Source organism: Aaosphaeria arxii, assembly GCF_010015735.1.
Source record: "Aaosphaeria arxii CBS 175.79 unplaced genomic scaffold BU24scaffold_1, whole genome shotgun sequence".
NCBI classification, from domain to species: Eukaryota; Fungi; Ascomycota; class Dothideomycetes; order Pleosporales; genus Aaosphaeria; species Aaosphaeria arxii.
The window spans coordinates 274,823-291,928 of record NW_022983474.1 but is presented as its reverse complement, the minus strand read 5'-3'; the positions used below and the strand labels follow the sequence as shown (position 1 = coordinate 291,928).

The window sequence follows — 17,106 nt, the reverse complement described above, 5'->3', positions numbered from 1 at the left end:
TTTTGGTATAAAATAAATGCATACGCAAATCAGCAATGTCAAAAATATTGTTCTGACGGCAAATTGTTGCCCTTGCTAGAGTATTCGAAGGGATTTTGTACCCAACACCAACAGTCACTGGAATGGTAAACCATACTTCCTTTGCGGTTCCTTTCTACCTGTTTCAATCTGATATATCAAAGCAAATAGGTTCAGCATATAGTCTGATTGACTCATACCACCAAGCTACACATCTTCAACACAGCTCACACCACACATACTCCCGGACATCCGTGGGACAGACCTTTCCCTCTAACACGTAGCCAGATGGAATAAGTGGGCCAGAATAATCAATGGTAGAAGCATTCCAGTATTTCTTCACGAGCTTCATCTTAGAACCGGAGTTAGGGAACGGAGCTATTCTACAAGTTATCATCATCTTCGCTGCAGAAACCACCAGGCACCAGCATAGAAAAAGCCCATCAGATAAGACGGAAGTCAGACACCGACGCACCGATTTCCTCAGACTCATTGAAACAATCGCATACCCTTTTAGGTACCTCGTAGACATCAACAGGCTGCGAGAAGAATAACGGACAGGGAAAGCATGAAGCTCTGGCTCGATCGATCATGACGTCGCGCTGCCCTGCGATCGCACTAACGAACTAGAACTACAACGCACCTCGCTTCGTACGAATCATGAGGATACCTCGGTTCGGAACGTTATGTTTCCGCCGCCAGGTACCGCGCAATTGATAGGCATGGTCCCCACTACTGATGATGATTACCTAGATGATCAGAGTCTCGATCTTGTAGATAAATGGAGTAAAGGGAAGTATATAATCAGTAGACCCTCCCGGGATCTGAGAAATTTTACACAGAGTGCGTCACCAGAGCAAAACCGTACAGCATCACTTGTACAGGAAACAGTAACTACCTAGCTGTGCGATATCAAACACACCACAACATCCTTCCCATAGAAAAAGAACATACCACAAAGCACAATGGCCTCCCAAACCCCGAACCTCAAAGTCCACCACCTCCGCAACGGCCAAGGCGAGCGCATCCCCTTCCTCCTAGAAGAGCTCTCCCTCCCCTACACCCTCGTCCCCTACACACGCTCCCCGCTCCTCGCACCCCCCGAACTGAAATCCCTGCATCCCATGGGCGCATCCCCCGTCCTCGAGGACCTCACGAACCCCTCTGCACCACTCAAGCTCGCCGAGTCGGGCGCGATCGTCGAGTACCTTATCAACGTGCACGGGGGCGGGAAGCTCGCGCTGGGCCCGGCGCACAAGGACTACGCGGACTATTTGTACTGGTTCCACTTCTCGAACGCGAACCTGCAGCCTGGGGTGTTTCGACGGGCGTTGGTGAGGGGGCTGGCGGGCGAGGAGGACGCGAGGTTTGCGGCGTATGATGCGAGGTTGAAGGGCACGTTGTCGTTTGTGGATGAGAGGTTGAGGGGGAGTAAGTGGTTGGCGGGCGAGGAGTTTACTGCCGCGGATGTGATGAGTATGTGGTGTTTTACGACAATGAGGACGTTTGAGCCGTTTGATTTGACGGGGTATGAGGGTATTTTGAGGTGGATGCGCGAGGTGGCGGAGAGGCCAGCGTATAGGCGGGCAATGGAGAAGGGGGACCCGGAGTTGGTGGTTGAGGAGTTGATCAGTGCGAAGGGGCCGCAGTTGTTTAGGGATGGGATGTTCAGCAAGGCGATGCAGGCGCCGCCGAAGAAGTGAGTAAGCAAGCCTGTCAATGATGCCCTGGGGAAGTTGGGAGCGCAATGCTGAAGATGAAGTAGGCAGAAGCTATGAAATGACGACGACGACGATGTATTCGAAAAAAGATGCTAAGCTCCATTCCTGTCTCTGTACGCAACCCAGGTCTACGCTATACGGGTATATAAATTTCCTCCCTTCTCAAATGATAAAAATGATCCACTCTATACGCCTCCTGGGAAGACAATGCTTCACTGCCTGCCTGTCCATCTATTGCTTCTTAAGCGCCGCTGCCTCCTTCTTCTTGCGCTCCTTCTCAATCTTCTCGCGCCGGGTGGCCAGCGCCTCAGCTCCAATACCACCAAACACGAACCCAACACCGAGCCACTGCATTGGTGTGACCTTGTGGCCGAACATGACCACGCTGACAAGCATGGTAAGCATCTTCCTGGTGACAGTCACAGTGACAAGCAGCAAGGAGCTGAAGTGTGCGAGCGTAAGGAAGATGAACACCTGGCCGATCGCGCCGCATGCTGCGAAAGAGATAACATCCCAACCGGCGGCGGGGTATTGCGTAACAAACTCAATGGCTTCCTTGAGCTCGCCGCCGTTGCCACCAATACCGACCCAATCTCCCAAAGGAGTACCAGCGAGATAAGGCGACAAGAAAAGGTAAGTTATAGTGAGCAGCGTAGACATAATGTTTTGGGCGCACATCATTTGTTGTCCAGTGAATCCCTTGAATGTACCAAAGATGTGGTCTTGCACCGTGTTCGTAAGGCCATCGAAAAGTAGATTCACACCCAGTAGAAACAATCCAAGGACCTTGCTGGCATCTGCGCTGGTTGAGCTCGCCTTCTTAGCAGCCTTCTTGGCGGTGGAAGGATTGTGTAGTGTGAAGATTGCGACGCCCAATGTAACGCATCCGACAACGAGGTACTTGTAGACAGGGTACCTCTTTTGGAAAAGCGAGATGTGCAGGAACATGACCGGGAGCAGTTTGCAGCTCTTAGCAAGAATAAAAGTAATGTAGTCGACGTGCTTCAGAGAGGCATATCCGAATGGCGAGGCGAGCGAGGATGTGACTGCAATCAAGAAGAGTGGGAAGAGTATCGCTTGCGAAGGGAAGACAGCTGGTATCTTTCGCGATCCCGTCTTGGGGTCTTTCGGAGCAGAATATATCAGGTATGCATATCCAGTCAATGCGGCGAACGTTGACTGGATGGTGTTCAGGAAGACAGAGTAATTGAAACGCGCATTGGTCGGACCGTAGGTTGTCGTTGTGACACGTTCCTGGAAGAAAGCCCATGAAAGACTATGTCCACAATCAGTCATTGCAAAGTCATATGAAGGATGAGAGACCTACAAGCTCGCATAAATACCGCCTACACAGACTGCAAGTAACAGAAAGCCCGACTCCCTCTGTTCTGCAGGGTCTCGCGCGTGTACTTCCGCAGCCTCCTCAATCTCATGCTCTATCTCCCCGATGACCCCATTCAATGTGTGGGATTTTCCATTGGCTTGTTTGTACGTCTCTGATGGCGTACGTCGCACGGGAGATGGTTGTTTGGTTCGCGCCATATCGTTTGCGCAGAGGACAGCGTATCCAAAGAAGGATGTCGCAGAGTTGAATATATACGTGGGGATATCGACCAACAATGGGCGTGAGGAAGCGAAAGGAAGCGATTGTATGGACTGGTGGAACCCGTCCCTGAATTCTTGCGTGGAGGTCTAGAGAAGGTTGAAAGGAGCGTGGTAGGGTGTACTGCTTATATCTCTAATGTGCGATGACAAGTTGCGATGTGGCATCTACGTCCGTCATTATCGAGGAGGTCGAAGCTCCGCCGGGTCACTTCGCTAGCCTGTGCAGGGGTCACCCTGATTCCGAATCGGAACCAGATTCCGATCTATTTAATGTCTTAGGCCTGCGCTTGGTTGAAGGGCTTTCCGAAGCCTTAGAAAGGTATGGCAGGCCTTGCTCGAGAATCGATATACTGATCACAGAAAGGCGACGCATAACAGATTCTGTTGAGGTGTGCTGTAAGCCATACACGCCAACCCTACCACGCATCAAGAACCTAGTCTTGTCCCGAATGACCTTCATTGAAGAATGTGAAAAGCTTTACAGTCTTGGCTATAATGTGACTAAATGTCGTTCGACTCATGATCTATGGGGCGGAATTTAAATGTAGATCTGAAAACAAGTGACAGCCCACCAGCCTCCCACTTGAACGCGTTTCAGGCTCGATCCACCGAAACAAGAGACAGCCAAAGACGAATGACGATGCTGCGTTCTTAACCATGGACGACATCACGAAGATTGAATTGAGAATGATTAGATGTATCAAAATATCGCCACAGTGGCATTACTACTCTACAGAAACTAGTAGAAGATGCAGCCTTGCCAATATTCTGTAGCTAATTTTCTTCCAGAATCAGGCCATACAATGATGAGGGAGAGACGGACGGAGAGGCAGGTACGGATACGAAGGAAGGGGATGTATGACGAGATTCCCACGGGTGGGATAAAAGAGAGAAGCTAATAACCGAAGGACAGGGGTTGGGGGAAAGGTTCGCGGATACGGATAACAGAGTGCTAGATAAGGGTGTGAGGGAAGGTGCGCAAGTGATCGGTTGAAAGCCTCAAGGGGGAGAGAGAGTGTGTGTGCGAGAGTGAGTGATGTATGACAGTGGCGGCCCATTCTTTTCTTTCTTCGTTTTTTAGTTCATCCCCATTTTTTGATGAAACCAGATCTCTGCCTCGAGGACAACCCATCGCAGACAGGCGGATATCAAGGCCATAAGTCATGAATCGTAAGCCGCTCAATGTGCACTGTAGTCTCGAAGAAGACAATAAAAGGTGGTAGAAAGAAAATAGGCCTGTGCATGGTATGCATGAGGTGAACAGGCAGAATGAAAGAGGCAAAGGCTGCTTTTGAGGCCTACCGATGCCAAAGGGTGGAAATTAGAAGCGAAGGCCTGAACGTTCCGGAACCATCATGACGACCGGCCCAAAGATTAAGTCAACGTGCAACTGAGGCGCGTATCTCCATCCTGGTACGTCGCCCTTAGCAAACTGCAATCGAAATCCACCAATCGAGATCTCAATGGAGTCCAATCTAATCCTGAGCCTGGCTGCGGCGCATCTTCTCGGCCTCCAAGTTCTCGTACAACAAGTACAAGGCCTTCTCGTTGGCGCCTGCGCTTCCGGTGATAGTGAACATGCGCTCGCCAGAGTCGTCATGAGGAGCCTTGGCAATGGAGATGCGAGCACCAGAGCTCTTGCGGATCTCGCTAATCTTGGTACCACCACGGCCAATGATGCAGCCAACCATGTCAGACGGAATGCTGATGTTCTGGGTCTGCATCTCCTCTCCGTCCTCGGTGTGAGTGGGAGGGGGTGGCCTGCTGGCGGCGTCGGAACCGGAACGACGGTTGTTGTAGGTAGGGGGCGGGGCGTCGCTGAAGTCAGCACCGTGACCGGTGCGGTTGTAGGAACGTCCAGTGCTGAGGGTTGGCGAACCATTTGTCAACGGTCCAACACCGGGCTGGACGCGCACGGCGGGGTTGTAGAGCACAGTTCCATAACCGCGCTCGGAGTCGTCGATCAGGCACTTGCCAATTTCCCAGACAGCCTTCTCAATTCCTTGTGGGGAACCCTGCACCTCGACGATGCGCTCGGTGGACTGGGGAAGCATCTCCTTCTGGGCGACCATGCGAACACCGGAGTTATCCTGGATCTGCTTGATCTTCAATCCCTGGCGACCAATGATGGTGCCCATCTGGTTGTGGGAGATGAGAAGACGGATGGCTTGTGGTTGTTAGTTGAGTGTTCGTAAAATTTCATACCACCCGAAGCCCGAAACAGCCGCCATCTCTTTAACAATTGAGAAGGATACTTACGGTGGGTGCCATCGCTGCGGATGAGGCCGCCCATTCCCATCTGGGGAGCGCCCTCCAGAAGGCCTTTGGCAACAAGGCCATAAGCCTTGGCGATGCCAGAGAGAGAGCCAGTGACGGAGAGGACGCGGTCGTGAACACCTTGGACGACCTTACTTACGCCGGCGCGGACGCCAGTCTCATCGCGCAGGTCGGCAACATTCTTGCCAGCCTTTCCGATGATGACACCGGCCTCCTTGGAAGACACGATGGCGCGGAGGGTGAGCTGGGACTCTGCGTACTCCTGCTCGGTGCGGGGGACGACGTCGCTGTCGTCATTGTGGCGCTCGTAGGAGTCGGAGACGACCTGGGAGTTTTGTTGAGAGTCTTCGGCAGACATGATGAAGGAAGGGATGTGGGAGAGGGAGTAGTGGCGGTGGAGCTTTGTAGGAGTGTTAGAGAAGTAGGAAGACAATGAGAATGAATGGAATGCAAGAATGGCGGCGTGAGTCTGGATTGTGCACTACGAGAACGCGCAGATGTTGGGCGAGAGACGAGAAATTGATTGTTCAGTATTGACGAACAGCGCGAGAGAAAAGATTGGAGTGCGCGGTGGCAGATGCGCGGTGGCAATGGGATTGTTGTTCCTGACAACTTACCTAGAGTAGAGTAGGGTTGAGTGAAGAAGAGGTGCGGCAGGAAGCGGCGGGGGAGAAAAGGTGATGGGTGGTCGACTGATGAGGAGGACGAGGCTCTGGGGGGAGAGAAAAGGAAGAGGGAGAAAGGTGAGGGTGTTAGAGAGAGAGGTGGGGAGAGGAGAAGAGAAGAGAAGAGAAGAGAGGAAGAGGTGAGGATGGAGGAAGAGGAAGAAGAGTGAGTAGGGTGTGATGTGTGTGCGTGTGTGTGATGTGCGCGAGTGTTTGGGGGAGGGGAAGAGAGAGAGAGAGGAGAGGGAGACGAGAGTAAGAGAGTAAGTAGGAGGGAAAGTAGTTCGAGTAGAGTAGGGTTAGTTAGTGTTAGTGGAAGTAAGGTAAGGTAAGGTAGTAGTAGAAGGTGTGGCCGCGTAGGTACCGTAATAGGTGGTAGGGTATTAAGGCACAGTGCAGGTACAGGAAGAATGACAAAGAGGTAGAGCGGCTTAGATCATGTTGAAGAGACTTTCCGTTTGAAAGACCGGCCGTTGGATGATGATGATGATGATGCTGGCGATAGCTAATGACAACGGATCATGATGAATCCAGTGACGATCAATTGACTCTGTGATTGTATCATTGTACGGAGTCGTTACTGTTGTCTGTATGATCTTTGTGTTTGTGTTCTGTGACTTCCTCGTACGTATGCCAGGCAGGTGCGACGGACCTCCTTGTGTTTACTACTACGTAATCTTCGTGGACTGTAACTGTCTAGCGAACATAACCGCGTAACGAACCACGCTAACAGAAATCTTCTTCTACAGTGACAATTGAAGGTATACAAATTATATGATGAAAGTTCAGGATCTGATTCATCGCCTCATCGGATCAATGGTGTGAACATTTACATGGGAGAAGGCTGCAGTCTTCAATTCATTCTAAGAAGAGTACTGGCGTAGTTCGTTACATTATTGGTTCGCTAGACAGTGATAGAGTCCATTTGTATTAATTACCTACCTACCTGGTACCTGCACAGTGATCCTCTATCCTACTCGATGTCCTCCTCTAACTCTCTTCTACTCGTAGCAATCTTCCTCTCACTCCGTCTAGCATTTGATTACTTATTCACAAACACATCTTCAACCGTCACAATCTATCAGTTCATCAATCAATCATGCTCCTTTCCCGCGTTTGGCTCGCCTAGTGGTGGGCTTTCCATTGATGCCCACCTTGCCTCATTCAATGAAACCCGCATGCACCCGCTTCACACATTGAACGACTCAATTCACCCCGGAAATCCCACATCGTCTTCTGACTACAAGCCAGTACTACCTACATGTACCTAAGTAGCCATGTCTGATTGTTGATCAATCGGACTGACTGCCTCACCTGTAGTAGTTGGTGACTTGTATTGTCCAGAGTGTCATCCCTCCCTCGTTCGCCTCTCTGACGATGTGATCCACAGGCAACCCACAAAACCCACAGAATTCACATCATCTCCATCATCCCACTCGTAAGGTAGGGGTAGGTTACTGCCTCGCCGCTTTTCCTCCTCTCGTGTCAATGGCCGAATTGTCAATCGACCAACAGGTACCCTGACTTCCAAAGTCCGTTGCCCCACCCGCATCGCAATGGCTCGGTATTCTTCTAGGGATATAGAGATACAGGTATCGTATCTTCACTACTGTGTACAATACTCAAGCAAGTCCGGGGCTACTTCAGACCCGCTGGGTTCCATTGGCGTTTGCCATTTACTGGCCATCAACTCGTGACTGTCAATCGTTCTGCGCGTGCTTCGGTGCATGCAGTCGCCCTAGCTATCAATAGTCCATCAGCGTACGGAACCCTGTGCTTTGTTACTCCAATCCCGTACTCAAGGTATTTTTTCACTCGAACCATTCCCAGTCAAGGAGGCTGCATGCATGGCAAGTCACTAACTGCAACATCGATTAAATGTAACGGAGCGAAAATACTAATGCCGTACAAGATGTTTGTTTGCTTGCAGTACTCCGTATAGTCTTCCAATTGGCTTGAAAATCAACCTCGGAAACTGTTGCATTCTTTTGTCCCCGTCAATCCGGCGATCCCATTGGTCCAGCCTCCCTGTCCTGCCCTGCATTCTGCGTCCTGTGGCTCCTTCCCCACACAAATCGTCTCTATCTTTATCCATCTATCTCCGTATTTACACTTTTACTCCGTACGTTCAACCCATTTCCATACCAGTACTCATTGACGTTACTTCTGGGCCTCAAAAACCACCTTTTGTACCTTCATCTTGTCAAACAAATCGTATGCCTCCACGGCATCTGTCAATGGCATAATCTTGTCGGCCATGAACCTAGAATATCATTAGCTCTGCTCTCATCATGACAACCACTCCACACGGGAACGTCTCCAAAAAGCACCACCAGAAAAGAACTCACCCAAGCAAATGCTGCTTCTCCTTCAGCTTCTCCAGCGACTTCTCAAACACGCTCCTGACTGGGCAACGACCCATCTGAACCCGTAGATTCTTCCCATACGCCTGATTTCCATTCCACGGAATCTCCCCATTATGCACGCCCGCACTGCTGATCACACCCCAAGGCCTCAGCAAATCGAAGCCCATCTGCAGCGCGGGACTCAACCCCACAATCTCAATCACAATGTCGGCACCCCTCCCGTCCGTGAGCTCCTTCACCCTCGCATCTAATCCTTTACGGTCCGTCTGGAAGTTCCACGGCTCGGCTCCAAGCTCCTTCGCCAGCTCCAGCCTCGACGGCACCGAGTCCACCGCGAGAATGTGCTTCGGCTTGTAGTCTACGATGTTGACGAGTGAGCACAGCGCGACGGGCCCACACCCAATCAGCACGACAGTCGCCTCTGCGATCTCCTCAGCTGAGAAGTCCTTGAACCCATTCCACGCCGCAAAGTAACCCGTCGGGAAGATATCCGCCATGAGCACGAGCGCCTCGTCCTTGATCCCCTCTGGTGCCTTCACGGCCGTCGAGTCCGCCAGCGGCACCCGGACGTACTGCGCCTGCGCGCCATCCAGGCCCTGCGAGCCGAAGAGCTGGCACTTCTCGCAGCGGGAGGAGAACCCGCGCGAGCAGTAGAAGCAGGAGCCGCAGGACACGGTGAACGGGCTGACGATCTTGTCGCCCTTTTTGAGCGTCTTGACGCCCGAGCCGACCTCGTGCACGACGCCGGTGAATTCGTGGCCCATGATGAAGTCGGTTGGTGACGGTTGGTGGCCGCGGAAGACGTGGAGTTCACTGTTGGTATCCGGGGCGCGTTAGAAATATGCGTTGATGATGGTGGTGGTATACGTCTCTTTCTTCTCTCTCGCCCTTTCTTCGAACATCTCCCTTTTTCATCTCTTCTTCTCTCTCTCTCTCTCTCCGAACAGGTCGAAAGCAAAAAAGAAAACCGGGATTCATAATTACCTTCCACAAAGCGCCGTCTACATCCCTCCCATATATCAAGTCAGCAAAACGTCGCTTTCAACCTCCCATATTCCCTGGTGGTCCCAAAACAAAAACAAAGGGGAAGTCAGAGAAGACGAACCTTATCAACCTTAACAATCACATCCCCATCGTCTTTGATCTGGGGTATCGGACGGTCTTCGACAACGATCTTCCCGGGCCCTTTGAACACGACTGCTTTCATGGTTCCGGTCGACATCTTTCCTGATCTTTGGTCTTTAATTCTTCAATAGGTTGCTGTTGTGTGATGATGTCTAGAGAGATGCGTCAGTTGTAAGACCTGTAGCTTGCTTGTATTAGGACAATGGGCCTAGCAGTATGAAGAGTAGAAAGGAGAAGAGATGAAGAGCAGTGACGGGGAGCTTAGTTACATAAAAACACACAACAGCCGAGGGAAACGTGGAGAAATGTAAAGCGGGTGTGTGTGTGTAGTAACTATAGATCGGAGGAAATTCCCACGGAAATCGGAAGCTACCTTGAGCTCTACCCCCAACATACTTTGTCCCGCCATCCCTCGCAAATGTTGAGGTATAATACAAGCAGACAGTGACGACTTTCGAGATTGAAATCATCAAGGATTCAGAAAGGAGATATACGTACTTCCAATTACAAGCAATTGAGTCAAGCGTTCCCGATTTTTCAAAATTGAGTGGTGTGCTATAACTTCGAATCCTCCTCGGCGTTCCCAGGAGTGCAGATATTGAAGAAGCGGAATTGACTATGTTGTCTGATTGCGAGCGAAGTGAGAAAGAAGAAAGGATGGGCTGTGCTTTCTCAAAATCCAAACCTTATGATATGCGAGTAGTACGCCGAGGTTGACGATGTTTTAATGTTGCGTTTGTTGCGTCTGTGATGCTATGAGGTATGATTGAATGATGCGGGCGGGATGCGGGGTACACAGCTCGAATGGTAAGGGTTTACCTAGGTCTGGGTATTGGGGAGCTTGCGAGCACGAGAATGGGTCGGGTTCGGAAAAGGTACAACTACCCTAATAAGTCAGGGAGGCGACGGAATTAGGAGGGCGTGCGGGGCGCTCCGGAGGAGACTAATTACTGAGTATAACTGGTACGTAGTTAAGTAGTTTTAAAGTGTTGTTTTCTTCTGTTGATGAGGAACAGTCAAGTTGCATTTGAATATAGTTATGACAGTGCGATGAGGAGGGAAGGGGCACTATAGATTGAATCGTCGATACTGTCGATTATACCAGCTTCGGGTTGTCTCGATGTACGTACAATACTCCGCATGATCCCTCATTCGTCCCGGGTTTGACAGGAACAGGCAAGGATAAGAAGGCGAGAGCGTCATGGTCGTCGTCCGATCACTAGATATATAAACATTGCTCGGCTGATTTTCACATTTGAAGGCTGTTTGAAAAGTAATAGTCTTTGCTTTCCTCGTTACTCGCTGCCTGTCTGCCTATTCGATTGTACTACTTCTCTCTCCCATGACCCCGCAGACAGTAACGTTACTAATGATCCAGCCATCCTACGTTGTCCTCCATGTACTCCTGACATAGATAATGTCCCATAGATATGTCCCAAAAGAAGAGTAAAAGCCCCGCAAAGGCGAGGAGTACCGTTTACCAAAAGTTTCAACGCCGAGACCCAAGGTGTTCGTTCCAATAATCAAGAACCAAGAGGGGAGATAAGAAGAAGAGTAAAAGCAAAGAAACAGAGAACCGACGTGAAGAGGAAAAAGATACCATGTTATCCCATAATGAATACTCCGTGACATGCAACAAAGAACCGGTCGTTAAAAGCGTCTCACCATCCTCACCCCTCCCCTCGCCTCTCCTCCCAATCCCCACTTATCGTGGTGGGAAGAAAGGTACGAAGGCAGGACGACTCTCATGTCACCGTACATAGCAGCTCCGCCTCGAGGATGAACTTGCCCTCCTTGTATTTCTCCGAGCTCTCAAACGCCTTGTCGTACTTCCATCCCACCGTCTCCTTGCATTGTCGGCAGTGGATGTCGCGCACGATGTGCCGGCCTGTCGTCATGTTGCGTTCGTTCGGGTCCGACTCTGTGATGTTGACTACGTTGTCGAAGAGGTAGGCTTTGCCGTGTTGGCCGCGGAAATTCTGTGATCAGGTAGGTTAGAGACTGTATGTTCTCTTTCGGAGCGGAGGGTGGTGGGGGAGTACTCACTCGACTTAGGATGTCGTCGTGGTTTGAGAGGTGTGTCTTGCAGTTTTTACAGCCGTAGATTCGCGACGAGTTCAGGTATATGTTGTATGCCAGCCCCATGGTGGAATTTCTGCGCTCTTTCACTGCGGATGATAGCTATGGTATGGTATGGTATGGTTCTGTTCTGGGCACGAAGGCGTGCCTCAAGGCTGTAGAGTGGACGGAATCGAAGCAGCCAGCAGTAGTGGGTTAAGGTAGGTAGCTAAGCTCTCCAGCTACGAGTATGACGGGGCAGGCGAAGATGAGTAGTGGCAGTGGTAGTAGCAGCAGTAGAAGTCACCGGGAGGAGGGACGTTTAAGTAGTGGAGCGGTTGGCACGATGCAGATGCGGTGGAACTGAGGACTAAGATTGGAAACGTCTAGGAATGCGCGCGGCGGTCTTATCGATCTCTATAAAGAGGCGGATTGTTTGTCTATGCGCTGCTCCAAGGTCTGTCCTCCGAGAGAGAGAAAGAGAAAGAGGAGGGAGAGCCAGAGACAGTTTTAACAGTTGACAGAGACAGAGAGCGCATGTACCATGCAGCGATGATGACCCGACCGTGCACGCAATGCCGTAATCGTCCGTGTGACCGCAACGTGATTTTGAAGGCAGCTAAGAGCGGGAAGCAGGGAACAGTACGCTCGAGAATAGCCTGCTGGTGGTTTGAAGAGGGATATCCTGGGCAGATGGTTAGAGGAAGAGAGGATGTTGCAAGGCCAGAGTGGTAGTGGTAGTGGTAGTGGTAGTGGTTGTGGTGGTTGTGGTGGGTTCGGTGGTTCGGCTTGGGGGGAAGCTAATGATGGTGCGGGGGTCGAGCTTCGCTGGTTTGGGCGGCCAAAGATGAAAGTAATTAATTCAATCGCAGGTAACTAGATAGGTACCTACACCTACCACTTATTATTCCTCCAGTTAATTGTTATGATCGTGATAGAGCAAAAGTCACGTGTGTAGCCTCTTCATGAAGGAATGTTCCGTCAACAGACAGAGAAGCAGAATGGTCGCTCTGACTTGTCATGATGCTATTCGGGGCGGGGTGACAAGATAAGATTCACAGCTGGCTGGCGGCGGTCTACACAGTACACGATACTCTGTAGATATAGTCAACCAACCCCCTCAAAACCAACGAATACGGGGCACCTAGATGGCATCGGTTCTGCATTCTGTACTCCGTAAATGCGGCGATACGGAAATAGGCGTTGGCTTGATTATTGCCAATCGGATCAAAGGCGACGGCGAGAACAATAACGAGGAGAGAGTATATTGTTGTACCAGACCAATCCGGCACTTTTCATCCACATGCAGATGCCTGGAGGAGAGGATTTGAGATTGTGGGGCACGGGAACATATCAAATGTCCTGGTCCAAGAAGGAAAGGAAGAATGACGAAATACCAATTAATTATTGTATGTATTGTATGCGCTGCACTGTCTCGGTGTGTTATCAACCGACCCATTTCTGCTACAACAAACTGCGGGCGGAGAATAACACCCCCAGGACTGGATATGCTAGAAAACGGCCATAGGCGATTGCCAACGAGTGCCATGCAGCATCTCTGCTGTGTATACTAACCATCAGCCTCTCGAATTTTATGATTGACCGAACCCAATGAACAGCTCATCGCTGCAATGCAAAAGCACGCGAGAAGCAATGGATCGGAGAATGGTGCTGTTCTTCTGTGCAGACTACATAGGTTGCTGCTGGCAACAGTGCTGAACGACTGCAAGATCCAGCCTCCCCGAATTCGGATTGGAGAATCGTCTTCCTTTGGGATTATCCTACTGGCGAGCTTAGCAGATACGGGGGTAGGAGAGCGAGATCTGCGTTGGCAGAGGAGCGTTAACAGCTTGGTAGCACGGGCTCTTGACGACTAATGGGTAGCGATGTGTTCACACGAGTACGATGAGGAGAGTGAATGGCGAATGAGAGGGCGCGTAGGTTGATCCAGGCGGTGATTTGATGTGCAATTGTAGGAGCGTTACGAGACGAGCATCTGTCGATTCGATTGCCTGCTGTGTTATGGGATGAATGCACCAGCCTCTTCCTATGTCTCGACCTATGAGAGCATTGAGATGGGCAATTCTCTGCTCTTGCGCTGACGCCGTCTCCACCTCTCTGCTTGCGTGCAATAGAATGTGAAGACTGACCACGAGCAATATTGTAATGTCTTCCAGACTTGCACGTTGTATATAGCCTCTCTGGGCTACACAAGTTTATAAGGCCCACGCGACAACCCGTGAACGACAGTTAGGTTTTCGGGTGTATTCTACAAGCTTGTTCCTTGTTCTTTTATTCTTTATTCTTTACCTTTTCTTTTTTATAATTATAATAAAACGGACGACAGACGAAAGAACGACAGGCCGGCAAGACGACGCACGCAGCACGATCTGCTCCAATACCCTGCAACCTCTTTTGTTTCTTCCCGCCGTTGTCGGTGCTTGTTACGAGAGTATCAGGAGGAGGAGGAGTGATTACTATCAACTAATAATTACTCCTATTATTCCTACCAATTACTCGAGTAGATACTCCGTACACTGCTGAGGCTTGACGACTGTGGCTTCGGGCTGTTCTGGCTGTGCTGCTGTGCTCTATGCTGTGCTGGGTACGAGTAATAGCTGATCGCTACTCGGGCCTTTGGTCACTTCCTAAGGCTACTTACTACTGGCTCTCATCTTTTTTTCTGCTTCTACGCTCGGTCTCATGGAAGCTTCTAGCAACCTCTGTTCCCCCCATTTTCCAGTCCCAGTACCTAGTGCATAGAAGTTAAGGGAAAAGCCAAAGAACGAAAGAAGGAGCGAAAAGTGTTTAGAGGAAATTCCGGTCCGCCATCAACCAAACTTTTCCCTTGCACACTAAAAATTCCGCCCAGTTACACACCCACACCCACACACTCTACTGCTGTAGGGAGATACCGTAACCCAACCCTAATCCAACAGGCCGAACCCTTCTTCTTCTTCTTTCTTCTTTCTTCTCCAAATGGTCCTTCCCTCTCTCTTCTCCAAATCCTCTTCCAAATCTTCGAAAAAGTCAAAACCCCACGACAACCTCCCGAACCTCTCCACCCCCGGTTCTCGAAGTAATCAAGGCACCCCTCCCTCTTCTCCCGAGAAGAAGTCCTATCACCGCGTAAAGGACAAGGACCGGGAAAAAGAACGCCGCTCGCTTTCCTACTCCTCCAAACGCTCCTCCAAGCACGATCGTGACTCACATCCTCTCAATCTCCCTCCAGACGAGCTAAGGCGACTGTCTTCAGCCATGTCCCAAATGAACGACCAGCCCACCCCCCAGCCCATGGACATCGATAGCCAACCTTCCAGTCCTGCTGCATCTCAGCCTCCCAAAACGAATGGCACAACCAACGGCGAACAGCAACCCTCAAAGCCCGCTCCTCCTCCACACAGATATACCACAAGCCCACCTCCCCAGTCCGCAAACTATGCCGCTACCCCCGAGGACGCTTCCCCGCCTGCTGAGCTGCCTACCATAAATGCGGAGGAGTACAAGGCTGCCGGCAACAAATTCTTCAAGATCAAGGATTACCCACAGGCAATCAAGGAATATTCCAAAGGTTCGTACTCGTCGTACCGCTATCTCCTCGAGTCGTGTGCTGCTAGCACGAAACATTTTGCACGACAAATTTCAATCCAATCATTCCCATTTGTGAGCTAACCAGTGCGCCCACAGCCATCGAAGCCGATCCCAAAAATGCCACCTACTACTCCAATCGAGCGGCCGCGCTCATGTCGGCAAACCGATTCGTCGAGGCATTGGAGGACTGCAAGACCGCTGACGAACTTGATCCTAGCAATATGAAGATTCAGCTCCGTCTCGGACGACTTTACACTAGTTTGGGCCGACCCGACGAGGCAGTGGCTGTCTTTGATTCTATCAACCCTCCTACTACGGCCAAGGACAAGCAGCCTGCACTCATCATGCAGAGGCACCTTCGACAGGCAGAGGATCTTGTTGCCAGCGGCGGCTCCTCCTCTCTGATCTTACATGCATTGAACGAGGCAGAGCGAGGTCTCGGTTCTGGCGTCGACAAGCCAAGGAAGTGGACTTTGATGCGCGGAGAGGCTTATTTGAAGATGGGCAATGTCAATGCGTTGGGCGAGGCACAGAACGTGGCCATGTCACTGCTACGGAACAACAGCCAGGACCCCGAGGCACTTGTGCTACGAGGACGCATCTTGTACGCACAGGGAGAGAACGACAAGGCCATCCAGCACTTCAGGCAAGCTCTCAGCTGCGATCCAGACTTCAAGGACGCCGTGAGGAACCTCCGAATGGTGCAGAAGTTGGAGAGGATGAAAGAGGAGGGTAACGCTGCTTTCAAGGCTGGTCGCTTCCAAGAGGCCGTTGAGACATACACCAAGGCTCTCGAGGTCGATCCCTCCAACAAGAACACAAACTCAAAGATTCTCCAGAACCGAGCCCTCTGCCAGACCAGGCTGAAGAACTACAAGCCTGCCATTGCGGATTGCGACAAGGCTCTTGAGCTTGATCCAAGCTATCTCAAGGCACGCAAGACCCGAGCCAAGGCATTGGGCGAGTCGGGCAACTGGGAAGAGGCAGCCCGCGAATACAAGGCCATCCACGAGGCCAACCCCTCGGAGCCTGGCATTGCACGAGACATTCGAAACGCCGAATTGGAGCTCAAGAAGAGCAAACGCAAGGACTACTACAAGATTCTCGGGATCGAGAAGGACGCGACCGAGCAGGAGGTCAAGAAGGCTTACCGCAAACTTGCCATTGTCCACCATCCCGACAAGAACCCTGGCGACGAGGAGGCGGCCGAGAGGTTCAAGGAGATTCAGGAGGCACACGAGACTCTGAGCGACTCACAAAAGCGAGCACGATACGACTCTGGCGAGGACCTTATCGACCCATCCGACATGTTCGGTGGAGGCGGCGGCTTTGGCGGTGGTGGCATGGGAGGCGGTGTCCAGATCGACCCCGAAATGCGTACGTATTTTCCGTTTACGATATTGATGAATAGCAAACTAACAGCCTGCAGTCTTCCAGATGTTCGGCGGTGCTGGCGGCATGGGCGGCGGTCGCCCAGGAGGCGGAGGCGGAGGCTTCGGCGGCTTCCAGGGCGGAAGCCCCTTCGGCGGGATGGGTGGCATGCCTGGCGGCGGCGGCGGCCGTCGTGGACAGTCATTCCAAGGCGGATTCCCATTCTGATCGACACACTCTCAAAACACTTGAATTCCTTCTGCGACTCGCATTGCGGTTTGGATACCTTCCACAACATATTTTCCTTTC

General features: G+C 51.2%; 8 protein-coding genes across 8 annotated transcripts; 2 read left to right on the top strand and 6 right to left on the bottom strand.

Annotated features, from left to right (window-relative positions):
* Positions 1-161: 161 nt before the first annotated feature.
* On the bottom strand, positions 162-767 carry BU24DRAFT_1437 (uncharacterized protein). The gene has a single exon (XM_033521164.1). It carries the CDS (start codon positions 548-550, stop codon positions 236-238), a length of 315 nt encoding a protein of 104 aa, XP_033388789.1. The 5' UTR covers positions 551-767; the 3' UTR covers positions 162-235.
* A 79-nt stretch (positions 768-846) lies between these two features.
* On the top strand, positions 847-1,901 carry BU24DRAFT_416137 (glutathione S-transferase). Its single transcript, XM_033526375.1, has one exon. It carries the CDS (start codon positions 984-986, stop codon positions 1,719-1,721), a length of 738 nt encoding a protein of 245 aa, XP_033388788.1. The 5' UTR covers positions 847-983; the 3' UTR covers positions 1,722-1,901.
* Positions 1,800-3,702, bottom strand: BU24DRAFT_382373 (UDP-Glc/Gal endoplasmic reticulum nucleotide sugar transporter-like protein). Its single transcript, XM_033524766.1, has 2 exons — positions 3,067-3,702; positions 1,800-3,015 (listed from the first exon to the last, which is right to left on the bottom strand). The coding sequence occupies exons 1-2, from the start codon at positions 3,279-3,281 to the stop codon at positions 1,971-1,973; spliced, it is 1,260 nt and encodes a 419-aa protein (XP_033388787.1). The 5' UTR covers positions 3,282-3,702; the 3' UTR covers positions 1,800-1,970.
* Positions 3,703-4,658: 956 nt separating this feature from the next.
* On the bottom strand, positions 4,659-6,387 carry BU24DRAFT_1487 (uncharacterized protein). The gene is made up of 2 exons (XM_033521230.1): positions 5,604-6,387; positions 4,659-5,511 (listed from the first exon to the last, which is right to left on the bottom strand). The coding sequence occupies exons 1-2, from the start codon at positions 5,977-5,979 to the stop codon at positions 4,820-4,822; spliced, it is 1,068 nt and encodes a 355-aa protein (XP_033388786.1). The 5' UTR covers positions 5,980-6,387; the 3' UTR covers positions 4,659-4,819.
* Positions 6,388-8,159: 1,772 nt separating this feature from the next.
* On the bottom strand, positions 8,160-9,856 carry BU24DRAFT_416133 (NAD(P)-binding protein). The gene is made up of 3 exons (XM_033526374.1): positions 9,758-9,856; positions 8,635-9,653; positions 8,160-8,549 (listed from the first exon to the last, which is right to left on the bottom strand). The coding sequence occupies exons 2-3, from the start codon at positions 9,414-9,416 to the stop codon at positions 8,447-8,449; spliced, it is 885 nt and encodes a 294-aa protein (XP_033388785.1). The 5' UTR covers positions 9,417-9,653; positions 9,758-9,856; the 3' UTR covers positions 8,160-8,446.
* A 29-nt stretch (positions 9,857-9,885) lies between these two features.
* Positions 9,886-10,275, bottom strand: BU24DRAFT_416132 (uncharacterized protein). Its single transcript, XM_033526373.1, has one exon. It carries the CDS (start codon positions 10,245-10,247, stop codon positions 9,972-9,974), a length of 276 nt encoding a protein of 91 aa, XP_033388784.1. The 5' UTR covers positions 10,248-10,275; the 3' UTR covers positions 9,886-9,971.
* Positions 10,276-11,522: 1,247 nt separating this feature from the next.
* Positions 11,523-11,922, bottom strand: BU24DRAFT_403556 (yippee zinc-binding protein; the record flags this gene model as incomplete). The annotated part of the gene is made up of 2 exons (XM_033525575.1): positions 11,523-11,756; positions 11,824-11,922. 2 exons carry the CDS (start codon positions 11,920-11,922, stop codon positions 11,523-11,525), a joined length of 333 nt encoding a protein of 110 aa, XP_033388783.1.
* Positions 11,923-14,814: 2,892 nt separating this feature from the next.
* BU24DRAFT_339265 (TPR-like protein) lies at positions 14,815-17,025 on the top strand (the record flags this gene model as incomplete). Its single annotated transcript, XM_033523169.1, has 3 exons — positions 14,815-15,419; positions 15,512-16,803; positions 16,856-17,025. The coding sequence occupies 3 exons, from the start codon at positions 14,815-14,817 to the stop codon at positions 17,023-17,025; spliced, it is 2,067 nt and encodes a 688-aa protein (XP_033388782.1).
* Positions 17,026-17,106: the final 81 nt, after the last annotated feature.

Excerpts from the sequence above, each read along its gene's own strand:
- BU24DRAFT_1437 (XM_033521164.1), bottom strand. The coding sequence starts at position 550 with ATGTCTACGAGGTACCTAAAAGGGTATGCGATTGTTTCAATGAGTCTG.
- BU24DRAFT_416137 (XM_033526375.1), top strand. The coding sequence starts at position 984 with ATGGCCTCCCAAACCCCGAACCTCAAAGTCCACCACCTCCGCAACGGC.
- BU24DRAFT_382373 (XM_033524766.1), bottom strand. The coding sequence starts at position 3,281 with ATGGCGCGAACCAAACAACCATCTCCCGTGCGACGTACGCCATCAGAG. Across the intron at positions 3,016-3,066 it reads GGCGGTATTTATGCGAGCTT|TCTTTCATGGGCTTTCTTCC; the intron begins GTAGGTCTCTCA and ends TTGTGGACATAG.
- BU24DRAFT_1487 (XM_033521230.1), bottom strand. The coding sequence starts at position 5,979 with ATGTCTGCCGAAGACTCTCAACAAAACTCCCAGGTCGTCTCCGACTCC. Across the intron at positions 5,512-5,603 it reads CCGCAGCGATGGCACCCACC|CCATCCGTCTTCTCATCTCC; the intron begins GTAAGTATCCTT and ends AACAACCACAAG.
- BU24DRAFT_416133 (XM_033526374.1), bottom strand. The coding sequence starts at position 9,416 with ATGGGCCACGAATTCACCGGCGTCGTGCACGAGGTCGGCTCGGGCGTC. Across the intron at positions 8,550-8,634 it reads GAGAAGCAGCATTTGCTTGG|GTTCATGGCCGACAAGATTA; the intron begins GTGAGTTCTTTT and ends ATGATATTCTAG.
- BU24DRAFT_416132 (XM_033526373.1), bottom strand. The coding sequence starts at position 10,247 with ATGATTTCAATCTCGAAAGTCGTCACTGTCTGCTTGTATTATACCTCA.